Below are 27969 nucleotides of genomic sequence, written 5' to 3' on the forward strand. Positions count from 1 at the left end.
AAAATGCCTTTTATATCTCAGTTTAACTGATCGTAATATTATAAGTAGTTTTGTGGCTTCGCGAAATGTTTATTAGTGAGCAGAAGAGGTTTACACATATTTTAATATTATACAATATAATATTGAAAAATCAGTGCAAAAAAGTTATCACGGACAACAATAAAATATAAAATGAACGACAAACAATTGATGCATACAATTTACCTTATGTCACAGAGTTTAAAGATCTTTCTTCTGTCATTACTTGAGTGTACAATGAGTGTTAAAGTGCAAAAATACCAAACCATAAAAAATTAGCAAATCCTATAAAGCTATGATTTTAACTTTGTGTCGCGAAAACTACAATTTCGTGAAATTAGTGTTCAAGTTAGATTTTGTAAGATTATAGTTTTTCCTCAAACTAATTGCAGCTTCCAAACAACAAAAGTGCTACCTTAAAAATATTCTAGTTGAAGGCTGTTAAAAGCTTTAAAAATTCGTTTAGCAAACAATTAGTAAACAAATTCCACCAACCGCTGGATATATTTATTTAATTTTCATATTAAAACATCTTAGGCATATATAAATACATATACAAGGTGGCACAAAATTAACTACCCTATAGTAAGACTTATAACTTTTGCAAATGACGTAGTACATCAATCATATTTAACACTTTTGAACAAGACAGCTAATGTTACGGTAATGAAAAGTTGCGGGGAGAATCCTGTATGCGGCTACAAATCTGTTGCGGGAAGAACCAATAATGTTGCAGGAAGAAATTGATGCGGGAAGAATCTTGTGTGCAGCTGTAAATCCGTTGCGGTAATGAAAAGTTACGTGGGTAATCCTGTATGTTGCTACAAATCTATTGAGGGGAGAATCCTGTATGCGGCTGTAAATCCGTTGCGGGGAGAGTCCTGTATCCTTAGTGGCGACTAATGAAACTCGTTGCTTCAAAATTCCAATTTTTCTCAGAATTTATTTTACAAAATATTCCCGTCGCATTCACACACAAAATGATGCCAAGAAATCTATATTTTTGATAGAATTCCATCTTGCTTTGCCATTTTTCATTGGCACTCATGTCGAGATTTACCCACTGAGAACTCAATCGTGATTGTAGTGATACCAATATGTCTTTTAGTACACAGCTAAAAAAAATGTTAACTGCCCCATTGGCACGTCGAAATCTTTGCCAACTCCATGCTGATAGCCTCCCTCCGCAAAAAACCGTAAAACAGAGGATAGTCGGAGAACTGGAGTTATGGACGTCGACCTCGTTGAGCTTGCACTGTCTTCAATAAAACTCGAAATGTATGTAAATGTAGCTTTATTTAACCGGCCATTTTTGATAAACCTGTTTTAAACCGTATTTAAGGGGTTACAGGGGTTTTGTTGGTTCAAAAAATCGATTTATTTTTTTTTTGGCTTATTAATTTCTACAACATCTCAGGAATATTATCCTAAATTTTCAAGTCGATCCGAATAATAAATTCGGAGATACAGCCGTTGGAATGTGTGCGCTCCAAGCCACTTTTATTGTTACTGAAAACTTTAAACGCGTTTTTCTCGGAACCGTGTTTTCAAAGTCGGTTGTCAAATGTTCTCGAAAACTACTCAACCAATCTTGATAAAATTTTACACAGGTGTTCGAAATACAATTTACTCGTGCTTGAACGAAGGATTTCTTTTTTTTTTCAATTACAACTATTTAAAAAAAAACAAAATGTCAAGCAAATTTGACCGAAATTTTCATTATTTTGGAGAAATGTCTCCCAAAATTCCAATTTTTACTTGTTTTTTCTTTCCTTCGTTCAAGCACGAGTTTATGGTCTTAACTAAAACACTTATTTTTGTTTTTTCATTTTTGATGAGCCTGTCAGGAGTTATGCTGACAACGCAGACGCACCTTTTTTTCGAGGGGTCACCGGTAATGACGTCACAATGGAGGAGTTTTAATTTTGTTTTTTGAAAATTTCAGAAATTTTTCTTCAAATATGTATCTATAAGGCAGAAAAAAGTTTGAATTAAATAAATAATTTTTTACATAGAAAAAAAAATATTGAAAATAGGCCTTGTCTTAAACGCCGAAACCCGTGTAACCCCTTAAGTAAACTGTTCCTTTAACAAAAAGGCGAGCACTTACGTTGGTTCGTCCATATCGAGAGGGTTGCTAGCATCTCTCAATATTTTTCGCTCAATTCTGAGACTCCATTTGCTTCTCTCACTTTCCTTTTCCATTAACATAGACGCACATGTCAACGAATACATTTTAATTTGAAATTTCAACTAACTTGATAAAAAACTTAAAGATTATTTGCTAGATTGGCTTGTTTACATTGAAGTAAGCTGTTGTCGAATTCTCAAAATTTGACATTTGAGTTTGGCAGTACTTTTTTCGTGTTCACATGGAACCCACGTTACAATTTTTTCGTATTCGTAGTAGAAATTCGTATTCGAAGGTTGTCTACGACGGATTCTTTGATAGGGCTGATTATTTTACTTTAAAAATCTCACATTTGTGTACGTTACACAATTTTTGCTAAGAAATGTGTACATTATGAACGAGTTTAGATTAGAGTTAACCATTTGACGCTAGGGGTTTTTTCACAAAAATGTGACAAAAAACATCACCAATTTCATTTTTTATCTAAGAAGTTTATATTATTTAAAAATAACGAATGACAAGTAGCGATTGGCAAGCACGATTAGAACATGAGTCGTATATATGTATATAATATAATATAAATACTTATGTCGAAACCCGCGAGCAGTACTCAGGTTGGTGCGTTAGAGTATGTCCAACACACACGAGTGCTGTTCGTTTAAAATCGTCAAGCGGTTAATAGTCGGTCATCAATAGCTGGGGCGCATTACTGCTAGAACTCCACACGAAATCTTCCGACTTGGACTTCCGAGTTCTAATTTACGGGGCATTATAATTTATCAGCCTTATCAACCAAAAAGCAGCAACCTGATAGTTATCTGAAGCAATTCTTACATGCAGGTCAGTTTTCAATATGAATTCGTATGAGGAATTGCTTAGAATGAACTCAAACATAACCTAATGTGGGAAATATGTACAGGACTCATTTTTCATAGCAAAAGTTTATAGCTATAAAAATAGGGTATTTAATGCGAAAAATAAATACGTGCAAAAGTATAATGAGCTAAATATTGTAAATGTAGCTTGACAAATATAAAACAGGTGTATAAAAATTAGGTCTCTTTTACTAACCACCAGTAAAATACTTTTTTTACGTGTAGTATAAAAATAGTGCATAACGTAGTGTCTAGACGCAGCACTTAATATTAAATTAATTAAATAAAATCGTACCATTCAAATCCTTACCTATATTTAAAATAAGACTAGTATATTTGTACACCAACGTTGAAAATCGTATAGAAACGCATGAGTACACTTGTATATTCATTAGGAAGACCCACAAAATTGTATTTCTTGATGCTACCCCCTAAATTTGTGTTATGGCCAAAAGAGAATAGTCAACTGTATTTTGTGATGTTTTTTATTTAGTATTTCTTCGTGTTGCCAACGCTTTGAAAATTACCATTGAATTTGCTTTTGAAATTTTCTATTAATTTATCTTTAAATTTTCCTTCACAAATGCCCAAAAAATTAATTAAAAATAAAAAAAGATATTAATATTTTTGTTTTTTCAATATTTCAAATTTTTAGAGGGTTTTCAGGGTCGCTATAAAAATTAGTTAATGTTTTTTTAATAAAGCTAGGGTAGCATTGTTATTTTTGCTTGAGAAGAGAGAGAGAGGAAAGAGGAGATACATAATATCGATCTGTAAACATTTTACGCCAAACTTAGGGAAAATTCCCTATGCAACTACAATGGTAATTTAGTGTTAGGGGCACGGCAAATATCAAATAAAAAAAAAAAAAATTAATACAGGAGACTTGTATAGGGGTTTTCAGTAAGAGCGCTTCAACTTTTGAACTTTTTTGAATAGAACACAAACGGTTTGACTTTTTTAACTAATTTTTTTTTTATTATCGAGTTTGAACATATACATTTAAGTATGAAATTCGATTTATTTTGCTTGACCATCGCGTGCACGTTTTACGAAGTCCAATCGTTGAACCCAATTTTCGACCACTCTTTTGCATAAATCGGCCGAAATTCTAGCAATTTCGCGTTCAATATTGGCTCTGAGCTCACAAATCGTCGCCGGCTTGTTACTGTAGACCAATGACTTCACATAACCCCAAAACGGGACGGCTTGTTAAATGGACCGTAAAATGGCCGTAATGCTCTTAAAATAGCAGCAACAGAACGATTATTTTCATAAAAAATTTGCACGATTTGCAATCGTTGCTCAAGTGTGTAGCGTTCCATGATGAAATGTATACTAATGAAGCTTACAAATGACAAGCGAAAAATAAAAAATATTGCGTCGTTCGCCCTCCGTATCGGAAAAAAGTTGAAGCGCACCTATTGAATAACCCTATACTTATATATTTGGCCATAAAAAAATTTAGTGGGTAGCATCAAGAAAAAACTTTTTTGTGTCATCCTAATATACATATGTACATACATACGAGTACATTCATACTTATAAACAAGTTTAAGATAATGAATCTGAAACGCATACGTAACATTTATTTATGCAGTCAGATATCAATGCAACTTATTTATGTATGCATGCCGGGTGTTCTTTTAGATTTTTTCTTTATTAACCACGGCCGCCATAGCCAAATGGGTTGGTGTGTGACTACCACTCGGAATTCAGAGAGAACGTAGGTTCTAATCTCGGTGAAACACCAACATCAAGAAAAAGTTTTTCCTAATAGCGGTCGCCCCTCGGCAGGCAATGGCAAACCTCCGAGTGTATTTCTGCTATGAAAGAGCTCCTTATAAAAAAAATATCTGGAACAACATCAAGACGCACACCATAAATAGGAGGAGGAGCTTCGGCCAAACACCCAGAAGGGTGTACGCGCCAATTATACATATACCTATTTATTTATTTTAGTCTACAGAGAGATGTCTTACAGAGGGTCAATATGTTGACTTCATTTGCTTCCAAATTTTGTGGTATTAAGTTTTTTTGAACAAATTGCTATCTCGAAAACATTCGTTCATAATTCGGTCGGTCCAAGTTAATATAGATCGCCAATACTATTGCTAACTTAGAAATCAACATTTCAGCTCATATTGGACCAATATATTAATAATATATGCACCTATATGAAGTTATTGGATTATACTCATAAACCAGCTGTGATTGACGGCGTACATTGCATAAGTCCGATATGTTCTTGGGTGGAAATCCCATACCTCAGATTTACCATCAGAAAAGGTTTTTTCAAAAGACTCACTTTGCCTGGCTTAGCTGACCAATTGGCGTGCTCAACAGCATAAAACATTCTTAATAACTTTTTGGTAAATGGTGCTGAAGTGACTTATGCTGAACGGATACAAATCTAGATTGGATACAAATCACGCGCTGTCTGGCATGTTAAACCGTCTTGTTGTAACCCTTTTATTTTAGATTGCTATTGACGTGAGGAACCACACAGTCATGGTTCATTTACACTTGCAGGTAGAACTTGAAATTCACGGTAACGCTGACTCCGGCTCACAAATTGTAACAATAAGTATGGTTGAGAGAATACATAAAGTTGCGCACAACGCGATAGCGTTAATTGATTCTCAGTAAATTTGTTTATGTTTACAAACAAATATTTTCTTTCTCATCTCTTTCAGTATTGACAATAAACTAAACTAACTTTTTTTTTTGTATTTAAAAAGGTTTGCTATTTCAACACTTTACTCTCAGAGCTCCTCTATAATTACACATACACTTATACATATTTATGTACATATGTGACGCTTACATTCTTTACTGAATGTTTGGCCGAGTTCCTCCTCCTATTTGTGGTGTACGTCTTGATGTTGTTCCACAAATACCACACGTCAAAATTACACTCAAAATTTCACTTCAACCTGCATAATCTTGTAATCCATCATAGTTGAGCAAGCAGAAATTTAAATGGACACAACTTCGTTTATTCATATTCAGGCAGACATTGACCAACATTTAAACACTTTTTATTGAAAATGAATGTCGAAAATAAATTGTTCATAGTTCTGGTATACTGCACAGAAATGTCACAAACATGTGTTCACTTGGCTGGTCAGTTGACAGAATTTTATAATTGGCGGGTATACACTTTTTAGGTGTTTTGGCCGAGCTCCTCCTCCTATTTGTGGCGTGCGTTTTGATGTTGTTTCACAAATGTAGGGACCTACAACTCCTAACGGCAGATATTTTTTGCGAGGAGCTTTTTCATGGCAGAAATACACTCGTAGGTTTGCCATTGCCTGCCGAGGGGCGACCGCTATTAGAAAAAACTTTTTCTTCTTTTTGGTCTTTCACCGAGATTCGAAACTACGTTCTCTCTGTGAATTCCGAATGGTAGTCACGCACCAACCCATCGGCTACGGTGGCCGTGAGTTGACAGATAAGAGCATTTTAAGTAAAAGCTTTGCACTTAAAAAAAAACACCCGTAGTATCACACACAATGTATCATAAATATAAAATATAAAGATAAAATACGAAATATTAAATAAACAAAAACAGCAATGTACTAGGAAGAAATTAAGAAGCAATAACTTTCCGGAGGAAGAAACGACTGTTGCAACCATTCAACGTTTGTTTAAAAAAGTGTAACATTTTATTACAGCACCGTAGTGAATTACATCCTGCTCTTGTATGCGCGTGTAAGTAATTCTTAATTGCAGATAACAGAGGGAACTGACTAAATTCAAGTACATATCATATATACTTATAAATTTAGTCATCATATAAGGCTTTGATGATAAATTCGAGGAAGAATACTCGCTACATTATCGCTTTGATATGCACAACGCGCCGTATAATATAATAAGTATATGGCATTAATGTGTGTGTGTAAGTATCGACATCAAGTTGATTGGCCAAGCCCAACTATAGCTGAAGAATGTAGGTACATAAAAGACTTAGCATTGAAAGGAGGCGTAAAACAGTTGGTGTAAGAACACGATCGCGTCAAGACGTTGATCGTTAAAGGAAGTGCTTCGCGTATTAGAATTTGAAAGCATAATTCTAATTGTTGGTGCAGACCGAAATCAAACGGTGTTACTTAGTTAAGCGCATATAGTCACATGATGACGCAGGAGTACAGTGTTTGTGAGGTGGCACAGAACAATGGACGCGACGGCAAACCAGTGTGGATTATTATCAAGAATGGAGTGTACGATGTGACGAAGTTCTTAAAAGATGTACGTAAATATGTACATAAAGATATTCGATGTGTAAAAAGTGAAATAACAAACAAAAACAAAATTTACACAAAAAGTCATTCAATGCCTGTAAAATAGACAAATTCAAATGAGATAAACGATTACTTGAAAGGGTTTACACTCAGGATATACAAATTTTGTTTTTAAATGCAAATAGAACCTTTAAAGTGGTTTAAAAATTTGACATTGTTAAAATATAAGTCAAGATTAATATTTGCATATTGGTGAAGTTGTCGAATAAGCAACGTTCGGAAAATATTAAGGAAACAAATTCTGACTTAGTAGCCGAAACTTTAAGAGCGCTTACTTCAATTGTCGCGGTGGTAATAATCGTCACATAAGATATATTGCGTGTGGTATTCTTACACAAGATGGCTTAAAATTAAACACTGTTTTACGAGTCATTAATTAATTTTACTCCAGTGTTGTCAAATATTTTTTTATTACACTTTCATTGCAATTAGTTACAAAATATTTAAAACTAAAGTGCAATTTGTAGTGAGTTTGCATAAAAGAAAATATAATGGGGATACTCTACTTAAATATTATGGAAATAAATAACCGATTTTTTTTCTCATTGGCCAAGTCTTCTGCCTTTAGCGTTTCAGCCGTTTTTTTCTTTTATTTGTGTCAACAAGGATGGGGGCCTCTGCGTTTATGTATTTATTCAGTCTTTATGAGAATTGGACATCTTCTTTATTATGTCTGGAACTCAATCAAGAGCGAGGTCACGTTCGAGATCAGAGCTTCAGATATATCAAGCAGCACCAACGGCATATTTTAGCACGTAATTCTGAAACTTTTGAATAAGTTGAATATTGCTTTGGCTGGAATAACTCCATATCTGAGCGCCGTAAATCCACGCAGGTTTTACAATAGTATTTGCTGGTACAAAGTTTTCTTGTTTCGGGTTAATAGTGGTGATTACTTACGCATAAGCCAATACATATTTTTATTTTTAAATTCAAGCTCCTCTCTCCTTCTGTATATTTTCCCTGAGGTTAGCATCCAATGTCCTGCCTCAGTACTTTGCTGTATTTGAGTACGGAATTTGTGTCCATTTTTGTATAAGGTTATACAATAACAGGTGTTATTGGTGAATGGATTGCGCTATCGAGAGATGATTATCGATTTTTTATGGCCGGAACTGTATGGTATTGATCTGCACAACGTTTATTTTCAACAAGACGGGGCTACGTGCCACACAAGCAACAAACCCATTGATCTTTTACGGGAAAAGTTTCCGGACAGTAATATCTCTCGAAGAGGTGATCACAATTGGCCACCGAGATCTTGTGATTTAACACCTTGTAATTTTTTTCTTTGGGGCCACGTGAAAGAGAAGGTCGATTCAAGATCTCAATGATGGAATTCGGAATTCGTGAGGCTATCGAGGACATAGGGCAGCCACTTTGCAATTCGGTTATGGAAGGTTTCATGAAAAGGATATTGTCCTGTAAGCGTGGTCGGGATGGTCATTTGCCTGATGTTATTTTCCACTATTAACGGCATACCTTTCTCTTCTCTTTATAATGAAATAAACATCCGATCATTTTTATTAAAAATAGCATTTTTCTCTGAATATCAAAATAACACCTCTGCTTTAAAACCCCTTTATATAGGAGGGTATTGTATTTTGCTGTATGTAAAGTTTGCATGCACAGACTTTGTTTCATTAAGTCGAAAATGTCATTTCTTTGTCCAACCGTAAATGTTGTTTATGGTGATTTGCAATATAATTGACGACGACATCATTTGCAAAAATTAGAAACCTTCCGATAGGGTGATTAATTTTACGCCACCTTGTATATAAATATCATGGTTTTGTTGGTTTGTTTGTTTATATTAGGTTTATTTCGAAATATGGTTTAATTTATTGAAGAAATATTTTGTTTTGCGAAAAGTATATCTATAAGAGGCAGCTTTGGCCGAGATTTAGGGGAAACAATTTATTGACCGATTTTTTTCAGACCAAGATACATATGTACATCTTAACTATATTACATACTTAAAAATAAATGTTTCTGAAAAATCTGTACCCGTTGGGGAGCAGGTGTAGTCAAGATATCTATAGAAATCTTATTCATGGTCCGGATTTTAGTTTTCCTATAGACTCACAAAAAACTGCAGCACTTTGGGATTTCGTTTTCTCTTAGACATGAAAGCAATTTGATGGCATATATCTACCTAGTCCTGCCATAAGTTCTGTTGCAAGTTAAGTCTGTTACAGATTTAATGAAGTTAGTTTTATATATTCATGTAAACATCAAAAAAAAAATTACATTTTCATTCGAAATGATCACCATCTGGTTTTACACAAGCTTTCAAACGATTAGGCCATTCAGCCATTGCAGTACAGCATGCACGGTTTCCATGGATATTGACGTCGCTGCCGAACCAAAAGACTCTCCAAATTTCTGTGAGATCTTCGACAGGCCATGTTCTCCAATTCCGATTCAATGATTTCATATCTGGAACTCCAGACGATCAATCTTCTGCGGCTATGACTCCGGGAATATTGTATTTTAGTCATTGCTATGTGATTTGTGGGTTGGAGGGGAATCTTGCTGGAAGATCCAACGCTCTCCATTGAAGAGAGTACTGCTTAACTGCTTCATTACGCCTTGTAAGACATCCTCTTTGTACACTTTTGGCCCGATCTTAACCGCAGAAATGAAGAGAAGTAACGCCGTTACAAGACACACCCCCCAAACCATTACAGAGGCTGGATGGTGGCCACGTTGAACCCTTGACAACAATTTTTACGTTTTGCTTATTCAAAACTTCTTCAACAGTGAAAACTTTCTCAGCTGTGAAAATAATATTTGCATGGCCATTGACCGCGTGCCACCGAAGAAGCTGCTTGCATCTGTCGAGTCTAATTTACTTCACCCGTGTTGTCAAAAGATAAGTAGTTTAGCGACGAAAGGCGTTCATACAAAAAACATTCATACTGGTTGATACATTCATTTCACTGGACATGACTTTCAAGGGGATTTTCCGCGAATTTTTTCTCAGACGTGAGGACGATCACTTCTTTTCCTGTCTGTCCCTTCAGTCGTTGGGGAAAAACGTTTGATCGCGCGGTAAACAAACGTTCACGAAATTATAAGTTTTTTCAGCAATTCGTAAATCTCACTTGGACTTTTATAAAACTTTTGAAATCGTTAACAAGCGAAATTTGCCTCGAAACTGAGTATAATTTATGAGTACACAATGCATACGAACAAAACCAAAAATAACGGAACTTTTTTCTGCGAAATCATCTAAATCTTTTAAATTTGATTTTCCTTTTAATCGGATATTCACGTACTATATAGATATCGGGTTTTGTTTAACAAACTTTTCCAATTTTTCTTGAGGGAACCATTTTGTAAATTATTTCTTTGCAGATTAGTAATGGTTGATAAATCCGTTTCTATGTGTAGTGTATTGTACTGTCTATCTATGCCAATTACAGACGAACAAGTCGAGTTACCCATCCATTTCACAGCTTATGAAACTGCTTTTCAGAGTAATCAGAAGTCTTAATAAGCGAATTTTATTGTTTGTAGGTCAAAGCGAATGTAAATAGAAAACACGAGACAACTCCCTTAGCAACTATGCCTCTTAGTCTATGCTAGTAAATAATAGGTGTCAATTTAAGATCGCCTAATTTGAAGTTTAGGAGTATGGTTCGAAAATCATGTTATTTCATGGCGCGGCGTTAAGAATTGGTCACCAAGATTATGAGATTTTTGATACGGAAGGTGAGTGCTAATAGCTGTGTGCAACAATTTGAGGATCATTGGCAGGGGGCGGGATGTTTCCAACCCTGGATAAAAGGTCTAAGCCCACGTAGTAAAAAAAAAAAAAGTTGCAATAAATATCGGAGAGAAGTATTTAAGAAGTTAAGGTGCATATAGTAAAATTTTACGAGCAATAATTTTGTAGAGCATTTTAATTCATGAGGTCTTTTACTACTAGGTTAAGTCCAAAACAAACAAGACTGGCGTCATAAAAAGGTTGTTTGATGGCGCCATCCTTTTAATGAGTTTGTGCGTTGGAAGTTACATCCCTTCAGTAGAAGCGAAGTTATTGCATCTAAAGTGTCAGTATATTTGTGTCATCGATACAAAAATGAGTTTCCAACAAAGAGCTAATATCAAATTTTGTTCTATAATCGGTAAACCGAAACATTTGAATTGATGAAAAACGTTTATGGCGATGACTGTCTATCTCGTGCCAGCGTTTATGAGTGGTTTACAAGTTTCAGAGATGGTTACGAGGACATAAATGACAATGAACATACGCGCCGCCCAAAATCAGTAATCACCGAAAATTTCATCGAAATTGTTGGTAAATTTATCAAAAATGAACGGAAATCATCATTGAAATTTATGGCATAGAAGTTGAATGTCTCCAAAACATCGATTTATCGCATTTTAACCAGTGGCGGATTTACACTAAGTGCCAACGGTGCCAGCGCACAGGGCGGCAGATTCTACAAGGGCGGCAAAATTTGGAGAAGAAAATTAAAAAAAACAAAAAAAAAAATTATACTCGAGGAGCGGCGGGTATTAGGGCCCACCTCAGGGAAAACGTTTATGGAGAAAATAAGAAGCTGATCTCGGATTAGTTTCTAACTGTTCATATCACAACATATGATAAAATTATCTCCGCTGAACGAGATGTTGTAAAATGTGAACGAGGTTTAATATTGAACCGCAGCTAACTTATGTTATCTAAAATAAACTGATTCATTTTTAAACATAGTTACGCTCAGTTTTAAATTAGGCCCGGCGCTAAAGTTTCAATTCAATTCAAACGCAGTTTGCAACCCCCTCTCATTCTATAGCAAGCTATTGTCAGCTGTGACCAGCTGTGCTGTTTATTCGCTATTAAGTCAACATACCATCTTGATAAATTTAACGTTTTTCCAATTAATCTGGATTGTTTTTGATTCTTCCGGAGATAATAATTCTATATGTACGGAAAATATGAGTGACGGGCGCCAAAGGCTGAGTGGGCACGCATATAAAAAGCGTGCTCTCGAGAAAAATAATAAGGAGAAGGAAGTTTTGAACAAGACTCCAAAATTACATAATTATTTCACGAAAAAACATGGTACAGAAGAGAAAGCTGGTCCGGAAAAATATTGTTTAGTCTTAGAGAACAAAGGTACGTCTCATAAGGATTAATATTATGTCCATGTCCAGAATAAAATACATATGTATGCATTTTCACAACTCGCGTACAGCGAGTACAGCTGTTGAATGATTGCTTTAATTCTTCGTTTGCAGATGACAACGATGTGACTGTTAAATTTTTAAGTAACATTTAACAACATAATGATTGCTTTTATGAGATCAAGTTTTACACATCACCTTTCTGAATCAACGTTGCCTAGTATGATATTGAAGGTATTTACTCGAAAATTGTCGCTTCCTGTCAACTGAACTTCCCCATCTCTTGATTCGACAGCTTGTAACTTTCTTCTTCTTCTTCTCGAAACAGTCGCCTGGTATTCTTGACTCTCTGATATGTTCAACGCTTCTTTTTCAGAAACTTTAAATTGCATTCGTGTATCTGCTACTACTTTTATCAACCCACGATTGTCATTAATTACATCAGTAATGTTGATTTCAACTTTCTGTAATCTTTTACTAACAGTGTGGAATCGTGAAAGTAAAAAATGCCAAAGAATGTGCATGAATCTTATCTCAAATCTATCTAGTTTTGCTCATCTAATAAAGATTGATAATATGTTTAAGTAAGTATGCTGTTCTATAGGTTCAATTGGATTCTATTTTTTAAGATGTGCTACTATATTTTATGCTATTTATTACATTTTCTTAGCACTTAATTTATAATTAAACAATACAAATTTTGCTCAACAATAAATTTGTTTGTTACACCTGTTTATTGTGTAGTCGACGATTTTCTGTACTACAATACAAACACGCACACACAAATTTAAAAAATTAGGGCGGCATTTTGCATGGTGCACAGGGCGGCATTTTGTGTAAATCCGGCACTGATTTTAACTGATCATTTGGGCTTACGAAAGGTCTGTGCATAAGTTAACTGCGATCAAAAAATTGCTCAGAATTCAACATTCGAAAGACCTTAATAAAGAGGCGAGATAAGACGAGAGCTTCCTTTACAACATTCTAACTGGTGATGAAACGTGGTGTTTCCAACATTAACCTGAAACTAAGCGTCAAAGTGCTGAATGGAACGCCGCAGACGAGCCACCACCCAAAAAATCGCGTTTGAAGAAGCTAAAAATCAAGTCGATGCTCATTTGTTTGTACATTTACAAGAGAATCATCCACAAAGAGTTCGTGCCAATGGGCCAAACAGTCAATGCAATTTTCTATCTTGGCATTTTGCCCTGAATATCGCGAAGGAGGAAGCTAGGGCTTATTCCATGATGATACACCATCTCACCGATCCACTCGTGTGACTGATTTTTTGACTAGAAATCGCATTTTAATTACCGTCGCCATCAATCACTCACCGTATTCACCTGATATGGCACCCTGTGACTTCTACCTATTCGGAAAATTGCACATGGCCATCAAAGGAAAACACTTTGCGTCCGTAGAGACAATCCAAAAGACTTGTACCGACATCTTGAAGGACATTCCGGTCAATGACCTGAAACACTCTTTCGAAAAGCTTTAGATCGCGCAAAACAGTGTATCGAGGCCAGAGGGGACTATTTTGAATAAATAAATTCGAAGCTATTAGAACAAAGCTCTGTCGTTTCTATTTTAGCTCAGTCTTGTTTATTTTGAACTTCACCTTGTATATGGGTCTAGGGTCTTCATCCTGCGTTGGATTTATTGCGCGCCCAAAAATGGTGTGCAAGTACTGAAATGAAGGCCGATATTCGGCTAGCCATTGATCAAATTCAGCTAATTCTAAAATGTATCAGAAAGCCGAGGTTATTATTTATCCATAATTGTATTCAATGCTATACAAATGTTATTCACACTGACTTTTTATTATATTCAACAATTTTACCCAAAAATTGATGTGGAATGTTTTATTGGGTTATAACAACAACAAACAGTATTCAAATTAGGGGCATTGATCTATTAATCAAATATACATAATCCTATACATAACGTCCATATCCGCAATCTTCGTTGGACACATTCTTGTGCCATTTAATTTATTATTCATTCAGCGTTTTATAGAACTGCTATACAAATTTTTATAACAAAATACAATTACAATTATTACAATAAAACAAATACTTATCAATTAATCGTGATTATTTGTAGCATCCTGGTGGTGAAGATTCAATACTCGAATATGCTGGTAAAGATGCCACTAAAGCCTTCAATGAAGTTGGCCATTCAACCGATGCCGTCAAGGAAATGAAATCATACAAAATTGGCACTATCAGAGCGGAGGTAAGATAAACAAATTGGAATATACACATACATATGTGCATATCTGTATTTACTTATGTGCACACAATTTGTGTACCATTGATTCACGGAAACCCCTTTAAGATAGGTAAATGTTAGCACAACTTGGTCATGGACATAGCAGTAATTAAACTTTGCTACAATACTATCGTCTAGTGACAACGATATTTGATTTTTGTGTATACAGTAGCAGAACTCCGTCTATTATACAGTTATCTAACAACTGCATGTGGTGTAATACAGTGAAACCTGGATAGCATAGAGAAAATTACTCTGAAACTGAGAAAAATCACCCGGCCCAGTAGTATTAACATAGCCTAGAAGTATTTGCTTTGTTGAAAGTCCCTTACGGTTGGCAGAAGGCCTTGGGAACTCACTTCTAACATCTCAGAAACATCGGTCGGCGAATTATGGGAATGATTACCACTCATCAGTGGGGGTTCGAGAATAAAATTCAGAAGCAAAAGTATTAAAAAAAGTGTAAATTATAAATTATTCAGTGCCAATTTGAACGACGCGGACGAGTGGGAGGAAATGAACGAAGCTGTGGAGCTATCGTGGCATGGCACCGAATGTCTTTTGCCAATGAATATTCATTTGTACCTACTTATTAACCACTACTAACTCGAACCCCTACGATTTCTTCTCATATTTTAGGCATTTTAATTAAATGATGTCTCTCTAATTAAAAAAAAAAAATATATATAGGGTTATTCAATAGGTGCGCTTCAACTTTTTTCCGATAGGGAGGGCGAACGACGCAATATTTTTTATTTTTCGCTTGTCATTTGTAAGCTTCATTAGTATACATTTCATCATGGAACGCTACACACTTGAGCAACGATTGCAAATCGTGCAAATTTTTTATGAAAATAATCGTTCTGTTGCTGCTACTTTAAGAGCATTACGGCCATTTTACGGTCCATTTAACAAGCCGTCCCGTTTTGGGGTTATATGAAGTCATTGGTCTACAGTAACAAGCCGGCGACGATTTGTGAGCTCAGAGCCAATATTGAACGCGAAATTGGTGGAATTTCGGCCGATTTATGCAAAAGAGTGGTCGAAAATTGGGTTCAACGATTGGACTTCGTAAAACGTGCACGCGATGGTCAAGCAAAAGGAATCGAATTTCATACTTAAATGTATATGTTCAAACTTGATAATAAAAAAAAAAAATACAATAGTTAAAAAAGCCAAACCGTTTGTGTTTTATTCAAAAAAGTTCAAAAGTTGAAGCGCTCTTACTGAAACACCCTATATATTGGTTAACTTCAACCTCGTGTGAAAAGGTTTGAATTAAGCAGGGTCTACTGCATTACTCAAAAATTTTCTAACAAACAAATTCAGTATGATTATATGGGATATTACTACTGTCAGCATGCTCGACATTTTTTTTTTATATGGAAGAAAACATCCAACACAGTCAAAAAAAAAACAAAAATCGCCAAAAATCAACGCGATCTTTGAGCCATTTGAAACTTACACATTATTGCACCATTGGGTGGGCCATGTAAAATTTGCTTTTTGAATCGTCTATAAAAAAAATTAATCAATATTTTTTCAAACTTTTTTTTTTATTTAGAAGATTGAACATTGTCATTTATGAATAAAAAATAATATCGTTCAAGTGAATGCAACGACTGGCTTTACAGTAGGCCATTCAATCAACCCAATTTTTAAGCACATTTTCGATTGTTTGGGCTCCAATTTCATAAATGGCAACTTCGATTTCGTGTTTTAAAGCATCAATCGTCTTTGGATGGTTCGCATAGCATTTGTCCTTAACGGCTCCCCACAAAAAATAGTCCAACGCGCTTAAATCACAGCTCCGAGGCGGCCAATTGATATCGGAATTTCGGCTGATTATTCGGTTTTCAAAAACGGTGGCCAAAAGTTCGAGTGTAACTTTGGTAGTGTGACAAGTTGCATCGTCCTGTTGAAACTAAATGTCGTCCATGTCATCCTCTTCAATTTTTGGAAACAACTCGTTGAGCATGTCACGGTAACGCTCGCCATTTACTGTAACCGCGGCTTCTCGCTCATTTTCGAAAAAAAAGAATGCCCGATGGGGCCGCCAGACCAAAAACCGCACCAAACAGTGACTCGTTGTGGATGTATTTGCTTCTCTACAGTAACGTGTGGATTTTCTGAGCCCCAAATCCGACAATTTTGCTTATTGACGTAGCCACCGATGTGAAAATCAGAAAAGAAGAAAAAAAACTCACCACTTTGGAAATAGGTTTTCAATATTTCCCAATTTTGTTCAAGCGTATAGCGTCCCATTTCGTAAATGTCAAACCTTTAAGAAAATTATGAACACATTTGGCATGCCATTTGTGTTACCATTCTCAAAAAAAGAGGTGGTTCAAAAAGCAAACGCTATATGGCCCACCCTGTATAACTGTGTATCCGGATTTTATGTAAAGATTCTGAGTAAAAAAATTACAGAATTTCATAAATTTCGTACGAAGTTTGAATCTTGGGGTTATATTGTTTTTCTTATAGTATAAAAAATATTTTTATAAAAAAAAAATAATTGAAATTAAAAAACAAATAAATGGTCAAAACTCGCCACATATTGAGTTCTTTTGACGCTAACAGTAGATACAGATTTAAAAATTATTTTCAGCATCGCTTGAAATTTCCAAATTTAACGATAACAAAAAAGCATTTAAATAGATTTTTATTTCCAAATTATTAATTTAATTTTTTTTATTTCCAGTCCACGCAAATACTTGATACGCAGCCAACATCCGCAGCTAATGGTCCGAGTGAGAAGCAGCCAGCAGAAAATTATTCTCAAACACAAAATAAAAGAAAAAATTTTTTCTTTTGCTGTTAAATCAAAACAGGCCGATAAATTTAGGACAATTTGCCTATCTGTGATTCCTGTTGCCTGTTGCTGATATTTTGTTGAAAATACATATATAATTTGGCGAATATTTTGCCATTTTCATACAAAGTCGTGCTCTATTTCATTAAGCTGTATGCAAAAGCGTGCAAATTAATAACGCAGTGGGAATATTTAATAACTTGTTATTTATTTATTTTACCTACATTATATAGTGTTGCTGAATTCGTTCTTATATACATAACAGTAAAATTTAGTTTACGTTACAATATATAATATAAATAAAATAATTATAGATAAGTGTACTAAGTGTAAGTTGCCAATAAATGCATATTCAAATACACTTGATCAACATTTTTTGTTTAAAATTTATCTCAGTGTCCCTAATTGTTTCCCTCATAATTTACCATTTAACTTGCTAATTTTGCAGAAGGCAAAATACTGCAATAATTCCCTAATTAACAGTGCTACTTAAAAAATACAGTTCAGTTAACGTTATGCGAATGCGGGCTTTACATCTTAAGCCTTCAACATTTAACTTATAGTTCTTCCTCGTCATTTGCCATTTTATTGTCTCGCAATATCGAGCAGGCTTTATCAAAGGGCTCCGTTGAAAAGCTAGAAACATTGACTGCACAATACCGCAAGTAATGATAGAAACGAGTTGAGCGCCGCTCCTGCATGGCGCGCTGTTTCTCACTGCGACAGATGGCACGCAATGCTGGTTCCACATCTAAAGCTCTCATGCGTTGGCTATGCGAACTAATTACGTTGCTGTTCAAGTAGTCGCAAAGTGAAAGCCTATATAATAAAAAAGAAAGAATTATTGTACTTTGTATGGACGCCAAAAAATATTCACATATGTGAATCTTGCTTTCATTTTAATCTTAAATCTATCTAATTATTACATTTTTACACTTATGCTCGTATTACTTACATATGTATGTACGTGCGGAAGTCTACGTGTCTTACATGGAAAAAAATACGAATAGATTTGGTTGAGAACAAGGAAATTGTAATCACGGCATAATAGTAAATATTCAATAGATATTCTCCCTCAATGAATTGATGAACTGAGGGAGAGAACTTCTAAATTGATTTGGACCAGACGGGTGAGATGTAGTTTAGGTCGAGGAATTAAAAAAAAAAAATTTTTTAAATTAAAAAAAAAAAATTTTGTAAAAAAAATTTTTTAATTAAATAAAAAAATGATAAAAAAAAAAATACAACAAAAAACAAAAAAAAAAAATTAAATAAAAAAATGATAAAAAAAAAAATACAACAAAAAACAAAAAAAAAAAATTAAAAATAACAATAAAATAAAAAATATAAAAAAAAAAATATTTATGGTTCGTTTAGGCTTCATTTGGTTAAAGATAAACATTTTTATTTAGTAATATTTGTGGGCTAATTTGGTATACGAGGTCCGTTCAAGAAATAAGGTGAATTTTCAAATTTTGCGGGTTACATACATTCGGCTTTCGATTATTATTTTTTTGTTATGTTGGTACACTCGTCTCGTTAATGGAAAGCTCTAGGGAGAGAGTACAATTTCAAATTACTCGACAGAATACAAAGATCAGCCTGTGCAATAACGATCGGTGCAATCAGATCAATGCCCTGGCACACGTTATTCCAATAGACCTAAATATAAAGAAGACGGCAACCATGAGTGCATTTAGGGTAAATGAAGCGGGTCGCTGGAAAGAAAAAACTTATGGTCACGCTAGTCTATTATTGCGACAAGCTCAGTTAATCTCGGTGAGGACTGACTACATCGTCCCGACGATAACTTTCAATAGGTATTTTACCACTCTCTTTCCATCTAAGGAAGAATGGAATAAGGGATTCTCTCGTAACAACTTCGACACTACAGTCCATACAGATGGCAGTAAAATGGATTGTGCTGTTGGAGCTGGTATATATTCTAATACACTGGGAATTGAAAAATCGGTGCGCCTCCCTAATACCAGCAGTGTCTTCCAGGCGCAAGTACTGGCAATTGGGGAAGCTTGTAAGCTACTAATCACAGATTTCTCTTTTAAGGGCAATATCGCTATTTTTTCGGATAGCCAAGCTGCAATCCAGGCACTGGACTCGACTACAACAACATCTAAAGTGGTGGAGCAAAGTAGGAATAGCCTCACCACCTTAAGTGGTAAAGTACCCTTAATTTGTGTCCCGGGACACCGGAACATAGAAGGTAACGAAAAATCCGATGAACTGGCAAGAGGGGGATCTGCCATGAATAACGTTCTTGCAGTAGCGGTGTTCACACCATTAGGCGCCGTCAAGAATGTAATTTCCCTAAAATACCTTCAAATCGAGCAGGACGTTATGGTCCACCGACAACCTCAAGCAATCGTCGACATTGATAAACATGAAAAGGCGGGACGCCTGGAAACTCGCGGCTTCTGGTCTATCGGAGAACAAGCCGCCAAAATGGGCATCTCTCACAACACATACTGTCATAGTTGTAAACAACCGGATAAAAAAGAAACAATCTTCCATTTCCTCTGTGAATGCCCTGCCCTATGGAAGGGCAGAATGTTAACCCTGGGCCAAGCGCTGTTCGAAAGTCTCGAGCAACTGTCTGGCTTAGACGTCAACAGCCTAATAAGTTTGCTAAACTGCACAGACTGGATATAGTCTTGCTGTAAATAACTGTTAAACAAGTTGGTTACGAGGATATGGCAACAAAATGGGGCGGAAGCGCTAATTAGATTCTGGATGAATCACCACTCTAACCAACCAACCAACACTCGTCTCGAAGATATGTTCACGGTTTTAGCAATATAGCATATTTAGTTTGTTTGTGAGAGGCATAAATAAGACAAGTATTTTGTGTGTTCGGCGATTTTGTGCTATCGAAAAAAATTGATCAAAGAAGTTGCATAAAATTCTGTGTAAAAAATGGAATTAAGTGCTCAAAAACACTTGATATGTTGTCAGTGGTGTACGGTCAGAGTACTCTGAGTAAAAAACAATGTTTACACGTAGTACAAGCTTTTCACAGAAGTTCAAGAAAATGTGAATGACGACGCTTTCTCTGTACGCCCCAGCACATCGACAACCGATGAAAATGTTGAGAAAGTGAAGAAAATTGTTATGGAGAATCGTCAAATCACAATTAGAGAATTTGCTGAGGATGTCGGCATATCGGTTGGCCATGCCATGCAATGTTTTCGGAAATTTTGGGCATGAAGTGTGTGCCAGCGAAGTTCGTTCCAAAATTGCTGAATTTTGACCAAAAACAACGTGCAGGAGTATCGCTCAGGGATTGTTGAATGACGTCAACGATGATCCAGATTTGCTTAAAGGGTTCATAACAGGTGCCGAATCACGGGTATATGGCTATGATATAGAAAACAAAGCCCAATCGTCCCAATGGTAGAGTCCAGGAGAGCCAAGAGTCGATGGCAGAAAATAAATTGTCTTATTTATGCCTCTCACAAAAGAACTAAACACGCTATATTGCTAAAACCGTGAACATATCTTCGAGACGAGTGTACCAACATAAAAAAAAAAAAATAATAATAATAATCGAAACTCGAGTGTACGTAACCCGCGAAATTTGAAAATGCACCTTATTTTTTTAACAGCCCTCGTATATACAATAGAAAAAGTACCGACCGATTTTCCGAATTCTAAATAAAACTACACCATAATGTTCCCTCAACGGATGTAGCAAATAAGGCATACCCACAGCTAACCCCACTTTTAAATTTTGCACGCTTCACTCTAAGAGGGATGGGTTTTTCTGAGGATTATGTATACAAACTAATTTACTAACTTGTTTGAAATGCTGAAAAATTAACCTAGTTTTTGAATATTTCGAAATTATATATATCGTGATATAAAAAACTGTTATACAAGTTTCGGGTTTCGTTGTCATTAGAGCTGAAAATAATTTGGCTTACAAATATTTCGATGTGAACGATTAAAGGACACGATTTTTAAAATAACTGTAATTTCCACAATAAATGTTGCCTGTCATTAAATTTCATATCTCAATAAACGTATTTAATAGTGAGTTGAGCTCTAAGAGAATAAACTATTAAATTTGTACCACAAATAATTGATTCCCCATTGCGGTCGTTAAAAATTAGTTAAACGTGTCTTTATGCTTTCAATAAAGTCTACCCATGTTTATATATGTGTAGTGAGTACCCTAACTACAAGCGTAACAGGAGGTGGCAACATTGATTAGGAACCGTAGCTAAGTTCGCTGAAAATTTAAATCGCAACTGAATATTCAGTCGATGAAAAAACACACGCGTGTACAAAGCAAATATTTGTCTTTTATAATTTGAATAAACAGAATATAGACATCGAGGTTCTATATATGTATATGAATTGCAGATTTTCTCTTCATATTGTGGAAGTGCCAATTTTCATATTATGAACCTGAACAATGACATACTAACGCCTAGCTTTCCTCAGTTGGAAACTTGTCGGAAATATCTTATATATAGTTTTTGAACTCCGTTAAACTTACCGTTCTGTGGGCGTATTGAAAAGATTATACGGGCAAGGTTTCGCCGCCAAATTCACACTTATCGCCCCTTCCACTATCCCGTGTGCAATATGCTCCGACAGATGTGGCAAAAGCCGATCGACGCCAACATCGACACCCCCTCCTGTATGTAAATTCCTACAAACTGCATCTCGACTGCATTCCGTTATATCAGCATTATGTGTGCCTAGTAGCGCAGCAATTGAAAGGTTTTCATAGAAATCACATAGAACATCGAGAGGTTTAGTCGCTTGCTGATAATCTGATTCGATATCAGTTGCGGAACTGTTGATCCCAGTTTTCTTCAGTGTTCGTTTTTTGCGTTTCAATGAGCCATTTTTTTCACTGTCATTCCCAGTGAGATTTTCTATTTTCTCGCTTTCATGAATCGGTTGCACATTCAATCTTTGCGAACACTGTAACATTTCGGTTAAGTTAACGCGCAACAAACTGAAATCAACCGGAAACGGTATGCGCCATTGTTCATTTTGGTTGCAAGTGAAAAATTCGAACAAAGAACGATGTATGTATACATCAGCGTTGGAACCATTTTTATTATTGACATTAGCATTCACTCGATCTTTGCCAAGTTGCTCATCTGGTTCCTGAGATTGCTGTGAATTCCCTTCTTCTGATAAGCGGCGTTTTGTGGGCGATGCAAAGAATCCCAACTCACGTTTTGTGCCATCGGCCTTCTGTGGTGTACGCTGTTGCGGTTCACTTTTAATATTTGTATTTGCTATCAGCTTACGATCGCCACCACTCTGTATGAAAAATTGCAACTCCAACAGTGTGCGACGCAAATCTTTTCCATTGTATAAATACAGAGAAACCAAATCATCCAAATTAATGGGACAATTTTCAATTAGTGATAAAATAGCCATGAAACGCGATATGTTTAGTGCATTCGGCGGCGTGAAATATATTGTATTTTGATTCATCAAACGTTGCAAATGCAAACAATTGGGATTCGTTGCCATTACAATGACCGGGCGTTTAGAACTCGCTGCCAATGTGTAGATGGCATCTGTAAAACCGCAGTCCAATTGATCGAACACCACATCGGCATCTTCGATTAGTATAAGAGACTTTCGCGAATTTTGATTAATATCTGCATTACAACTGCTGCTACTGTCGGCATCCAGGTGACTTTGGGAGTTTTGTCTCTTTGCTTTTTTGTCATTCAGTGACATGCGGAGTAAATTTTTCTGCGCCTTGTTGGCACTTTGTGTAGGCGTAGAGTCTTTACGAATTTGATGTGATTGTGTTGCTTCCTAAGAATTTTTCATAAAGTAGACAAGAGACAAATAATGTTCTTCAAATATTTTGCATTCTTGGAAAGTACACATAATATAAACAAGTAACGAATTCTCAACGTTCGGACGATCCGAACATACCATACCCAAACCATGTATTTGGTGAACTTATCGTACGTAGATATATGTATAATAAATAGCAATAGATTAGGCTCAGATAAAAGCAAATTAAAAAGGCGTGTGAGGAGATTTGTTGAATTTAAGGCAGTACATTGAGAGCCTCATACAATGCCTCAAAAGCAATTTTGTCATTACATAATGAAGTAATCCATTTTTTGATTTTAAATGCCTGAAGAAAAATAGTTAAACAGCCGGGTTGGTTGTAATATCTCAATTTTTTCTAGAACTATCCGTTGCGGCCACCGTAGCCGATTGGATTGGCACGTAACTACCATTCGGAATTCACAGAGAGAACTTAGGTGATACACCAAAATTAAGAAAAACATTTTTCTAATAGCGGTTGCCCCTCGGCAGGCAATGGCATACCTCAGAGTGTATTTCTGCCATGAAAAGTTCCTCATAAAAATATCTGCCGTTCGGAGTCGGCTTGAAACTGTACGGTTCTACGTTACCGGAACGACCCGGATTTATATCCGGCCAAGGACTGTCACTTCAGCAGCAAATATTATATATGTATGGGGGATAGGAGGAGGAGCTCGGCCAAACATTCAAAACCGGTGTACGCGCCAATTATATATATGGGGCATTCTTCGCCAACCGGACACCCCCATCTGCCCAGAACAGTTTTTATAAAAAAAATTTTTCCCTATGCCGAAATAAAAGCTTATGTCATGTACTTTAATTTGTCATGTGCCACTTTTTAAATATTCAAGATGGACGACGAATATTGACATGATGCTCGGGGGTTTCTGGGTTCGCTGCTAAATATAAATATTGAAGGAAATTGCTGAAATTGGAATTTTTTTTTCATAATACAGGATTTTTTTCACAGTAAAACTTTTTTTTCTTCTGGAGAATTGGAAAATCTTTTAATAATCACTTCCTTTTTGTTTGAGATTTGGAAGGAATGGCTTTTTAGTATTTCTGGTACTGGTGCTGCAGACTCGAATCTTTTGTTAAGCTTCCAACATATTTGTCAATATTCGTCGTCCATCTTGAATATTTAAAAAGTGCCACATGACAAATTAAAGTACATGACATAAGCTTTTATTTCGGCATAGGGAAACATTTTTTTTATAAAAACTGTTCTGGGCAGATGGGGGTGTCCGGTTGGCGAAGAATGCCCCATATATATATATATATATCCGTTACACAAAAGGTAGACTATCTGAAAGACTTACAGACATGTCTAAATCGATTTCTTTCATTATTCAGTACATTTTTGTGAGGCTCTTATAAACGAATGTAATGTGAACAAAGTTATAACCTAATTATGCACTGGGTATCGAAATATACCAGAAATGGCATATGTTACTTTTATATCTAACCTGTAATTCTTGTATTAAACGCTTTCCTGTACGCTTCATACCAGCATTTATTTCCAGCACATTGAAATTCATATCGTTTGCAAGCGCGTATACTGCATTCGTTTTGCCACTTGATACTTGCCCCAAAAGCACCACAGCGTTACTTGCCACATTGCTTATACTGGAAGTCGAGTCATTAAACGCATCAAAGGAGTCATCTATTGTTTGTGAATTACGTGCACTTCCGCCATTACTATTGGCCCAAGTCGCAAGAAAGTCACGTAGCTGTATGACTGGTATAAGATTTACAAGCACTTGTTCAACTAGCATCGGCTTATACTTTTCGGTAAATAACAGCTCACCATTCGGTGCTGTTGCTGGTGGCTTTACATCATCCTGCTCAGAGATAGCACCTATTGCTTCCGAATTACGTTTACGCTGGCTTTGACGGGTTACCACAAACGATTCGCTTACTTGTTCCATACTTTGTGCCGAATCCAAGGCACTAAAATACCGATATTTTTCGCGCATTTGATTATAACACTTGAATGTGGGAAAACGGTCAAATTCGGATTTCCAGAATTTTACTACATCCCTTCTGTTATCAAGTATTTGTAATGGGATACTAATTGGGGGTTTCAGTTTCTCCAGACATATATTAGTTTTCGCAACTAACTTCATTTTTCTTGTGCTGCCTGTATTGCTGCGAGAACTACGCCTGCAACCCTTTGAATTTGTTATCTCTGACGAAACAGTATTTATATCAAAGTTAACATCGTCATCAGACGGCTTCAATTTCAAATTAAAATCGCGTTGCATTTGTAAAAATTGCGTGTCATCAACACTTAACTGTTGAACATGGCAAATACGTGGAAAATATTCCAATGCTTCGTCGTAAGTTTGTTCATATTGCTTTTGCTTTTCTATTTCCAAGCGCATTTTTTCTGGAACACCCGACATAAGAAAATCCTGTCGTGCCTTTAGCACAACTGGATCTGGGCTAGGTTTTGGAACAGCACGCACAAAAACTGGCGCCAGTTTTTTTGATATTTGATCCGTGGAAATTGACATATTGCTATCATCTAAATCTATTATTATATCCTGTTCACTAAATGTGTTATTTTTTGTTTTGGTGGCACCTCTTTTAGTCGAAGCTGGAGTCAATTTGGTCGGACTGATTTCCAAATCATAGTCATAACGAGCTTTTCCCACACAGGACCGCTTTGGTCTTGCGCTTGACGAATTTTCAACAGCTCTCTGAAGATCTAAGGGCTGTGGTTTTTCTTCTTTTAATGGTGCAATAGTGGTAGTGGTTGCAACGGCAAGCCCGGTACAGTTTTTTATTGAGCGGCGTGCACGTGATTTCGGCGTTTCTGTTTTGGAGTCGTTTTTATTTAATTCTAATGTTTCTTTAGACTTTTTAACAGCAATTTGTGTTGGCGATTCTTTTCGAGGGAAATAACCCAAGAGACTATCCCGTTTTTTTGTGGGAGAATTGAGTTTAGATAAAAATTCTTCAGTCTCTAGGTCTGGCTGCACTATCTCTGCAATATCATTATTAGATTCCACAGAATCGGATCGCTTTGTAATCCGCTTCTTACGTTTTGATTTTTCGTCACTTTGGTTTGCTACCATACCTATATTATCATTTTTCTTGGCTTTCTTTCTACCAGCCGATGTTCGACTGGTAGGCGTATTATCCTGACTTGGTGATGATCCATGCACGAGCATTTGTTTCAATCTTGAATGAATAAAAAAATGTTATTTTTAATTTATTGATACTTTTTCAAATATTACCGTTTAGCACGATTTTCCAATTGTTGCTCTACAAACATAGCCCGTGTTTCTTCTTCCAATTTGCGTTTTGTTCCACCTTTTTTGTCTGCCCAATCTTGCAGCATTAATCTACGCTTAGTATTCACTGTGGATTCATGACTCGTATTGGGTGAAGTTTCTTTTCCGGGTGTATTCGAACCGATCGTTTTATTTCTAGCATTCATCATTACCTCAAAAGCATTCATGGTTTTAGTCTGATCTCCAGCTGCCAAAGTTCCAGCCGTAATCATTTCATTTGTATTCACAATTGGTTCTGATCTTTTTTCTACATTATCTAAAGCGGTTTCATTCTTCTTAGGTGTGCGTTGAAAATGCCGCAGAATATCGCCATTACCCGAAGAACTTTTTAAAGGACTTTTATTATTTAAAACCGTACTTTTATGGCTGCTTTGTTTAGAAAATTCCTGGTTATTTTTCTGAACAGAATTTTCTTGTAAAGGTTTATTTTTTAGTCGTTTATTATGCGTTTTCTCGTCATCCTCAGATTTTCCGGAGAGACAATCATGGACAACCTTCTGGTTGCCATGTCGATCCATCTTTTCTAATTCTGCAGTAGCCACGGCTAATGCGGCTGCTTCTCTTTGAGCCAGTTTTTTTCGCTCCCTTTTCCTTCTATGCTTTTGCCTATGTTTCTTTTTTACAGAATTTAAAACTTCTTCCATATTTTGCAGTATCAGTTTTGAATTTGGACGTGTAGTCTTAACGATAAATTTGCAAACGTCTTCAGAACAGCTATCCTTCACCGAAGCGGTATCAGCATTTTGTTTAAGATCGTCATGTTGCAATGCTGATCTACTATTGATTTCGATCGCGCTTTTAAGATCTCTTGTCTCATTTGCAAAATGTTTAGATGAATCGGTCATACTAAACACTTGTTTTTACCAAAAAGTACGTATTTTCTAGAGCCTTTTACTTAAAAATATGTAATTTAAAAGCAGTAAGCAAATTTTGTGTAAATTTATTTCCACATCGTTATGAGACTACACGCAAATAAAAAATGCTGACCTAAGAAACGGCCTCATGCGACATTTAGTACAAACCAGAAAGAGACCGGCAACAGTGTACTTGTATGGACTTTTCCAATTTATATATATTAAAATTAAAGTCCTTATTTACGGATTAGGTATTATATTAAACTTATTTAAATATATATGCATTATTTTGAAAAAAAGAAGCATAGAACACTAAAAAAACGCGAATTTATAAAAAATACACTACTGTAGTAATCGCACCGCTGGACATTCGTTGGCAGCTTATGTCAAATGGAGGAAATTGGCGCGAACGATACAAACAAATAGTA

At 35.9% G+C, this 27969-nt stretch overlaps 2 protein-coding genes across 8 annotated transcripts; one reads left to right on the plus strand and one right to left on the minus strand.

Annotated features, from left to right (window-relative positions):
• The first annotated feature begins 149 nt into the window (after positions 1-149).
• On the plus strand, positions 150-17763 carry LOC128859627 (cytochrome b5). 4 transcript variants are annotated; one of them, XM_054096581.1, is made up of 4 exons: positions 11384-12459; positions 12539-12701; positions 14574-14705; positions 17446-17763. In XM_054096581.1, the coding sequence occupies exons 2-4, from the start codon at positions 12630-12632 to the stop codon at positions 17563-17565; spliced, it is 324 nt and encodes a 107-aa protein (XP_053952556.1). In that variant the 5' UTR covers positions 11384-12459; positions 12539-12629; the 3' UTR covers positions 17566-17763. The 4 variants fall into 4 exon arrangements, with proteins under 4 accessions (XP_053952557.1, XP_053952554.1, XP_053952556.1 ...); XM_054096580.1 differs by having other exon boundaries at positions 12582-12701; XM_054096582.1 differs by lacking the exons at positions 11384-12459; positions 12539-12701 and adding an exon at positions 150-376.
• LOC128859626 (enhanced level of genomic instability 1) lies at positions 17746-27946 on the minus strand. Of its 4 annotated transcripts, none has more exons than XM_054096577.1 (5): positions 27710-27946; positions 26631-27301; positions 24855-26574; positions 22073-23364; positions 17746-18375 (listed from the first exon to the last, which is right to left on the minus strand). In XM_054096577.1, the coding sequence occupies exons 2-5, from the start codon at positions 27203-27205 to the stop codon at positions 18114-18116; spliced, it is 3849 nt and encodes a 1282-aa protein (XP_053952552.1). In that variant the 5' UTR covers positions 27206-27301; positions 27710-27946; the 3' UTR covers positions 17746-18113. The 4 variants fall into 4 exon arrangements, with proteins under 4 accessions (XP_053952552.1, XP_053952550.1, XP_053952553.1 ...); XM_054096575.1 differs by having other exon boundaries at positions 26631-27293; positions 27675-27946; XM_054096578.1 differs by having other exon boundaries at positions 27675-27946.
• Positions 27947-27969: the final 23 nt, after the last annotated feature.

The sequence above is a fragment of the Anastrepha ludens genome, chromosome 4 (assembly GCF_028408465.1).
Source record: "Anastrepha ludens isolate Willacy chromosome 4, idAnaLude1.1, whole genome shotgun sequence".
NCBI classification, from domain to species: Eukaryota; Metazoa; Arthropoda; class Insecta; order Diptera; family Tephritidae; genus Anastrepha; species Anastrepha ludens.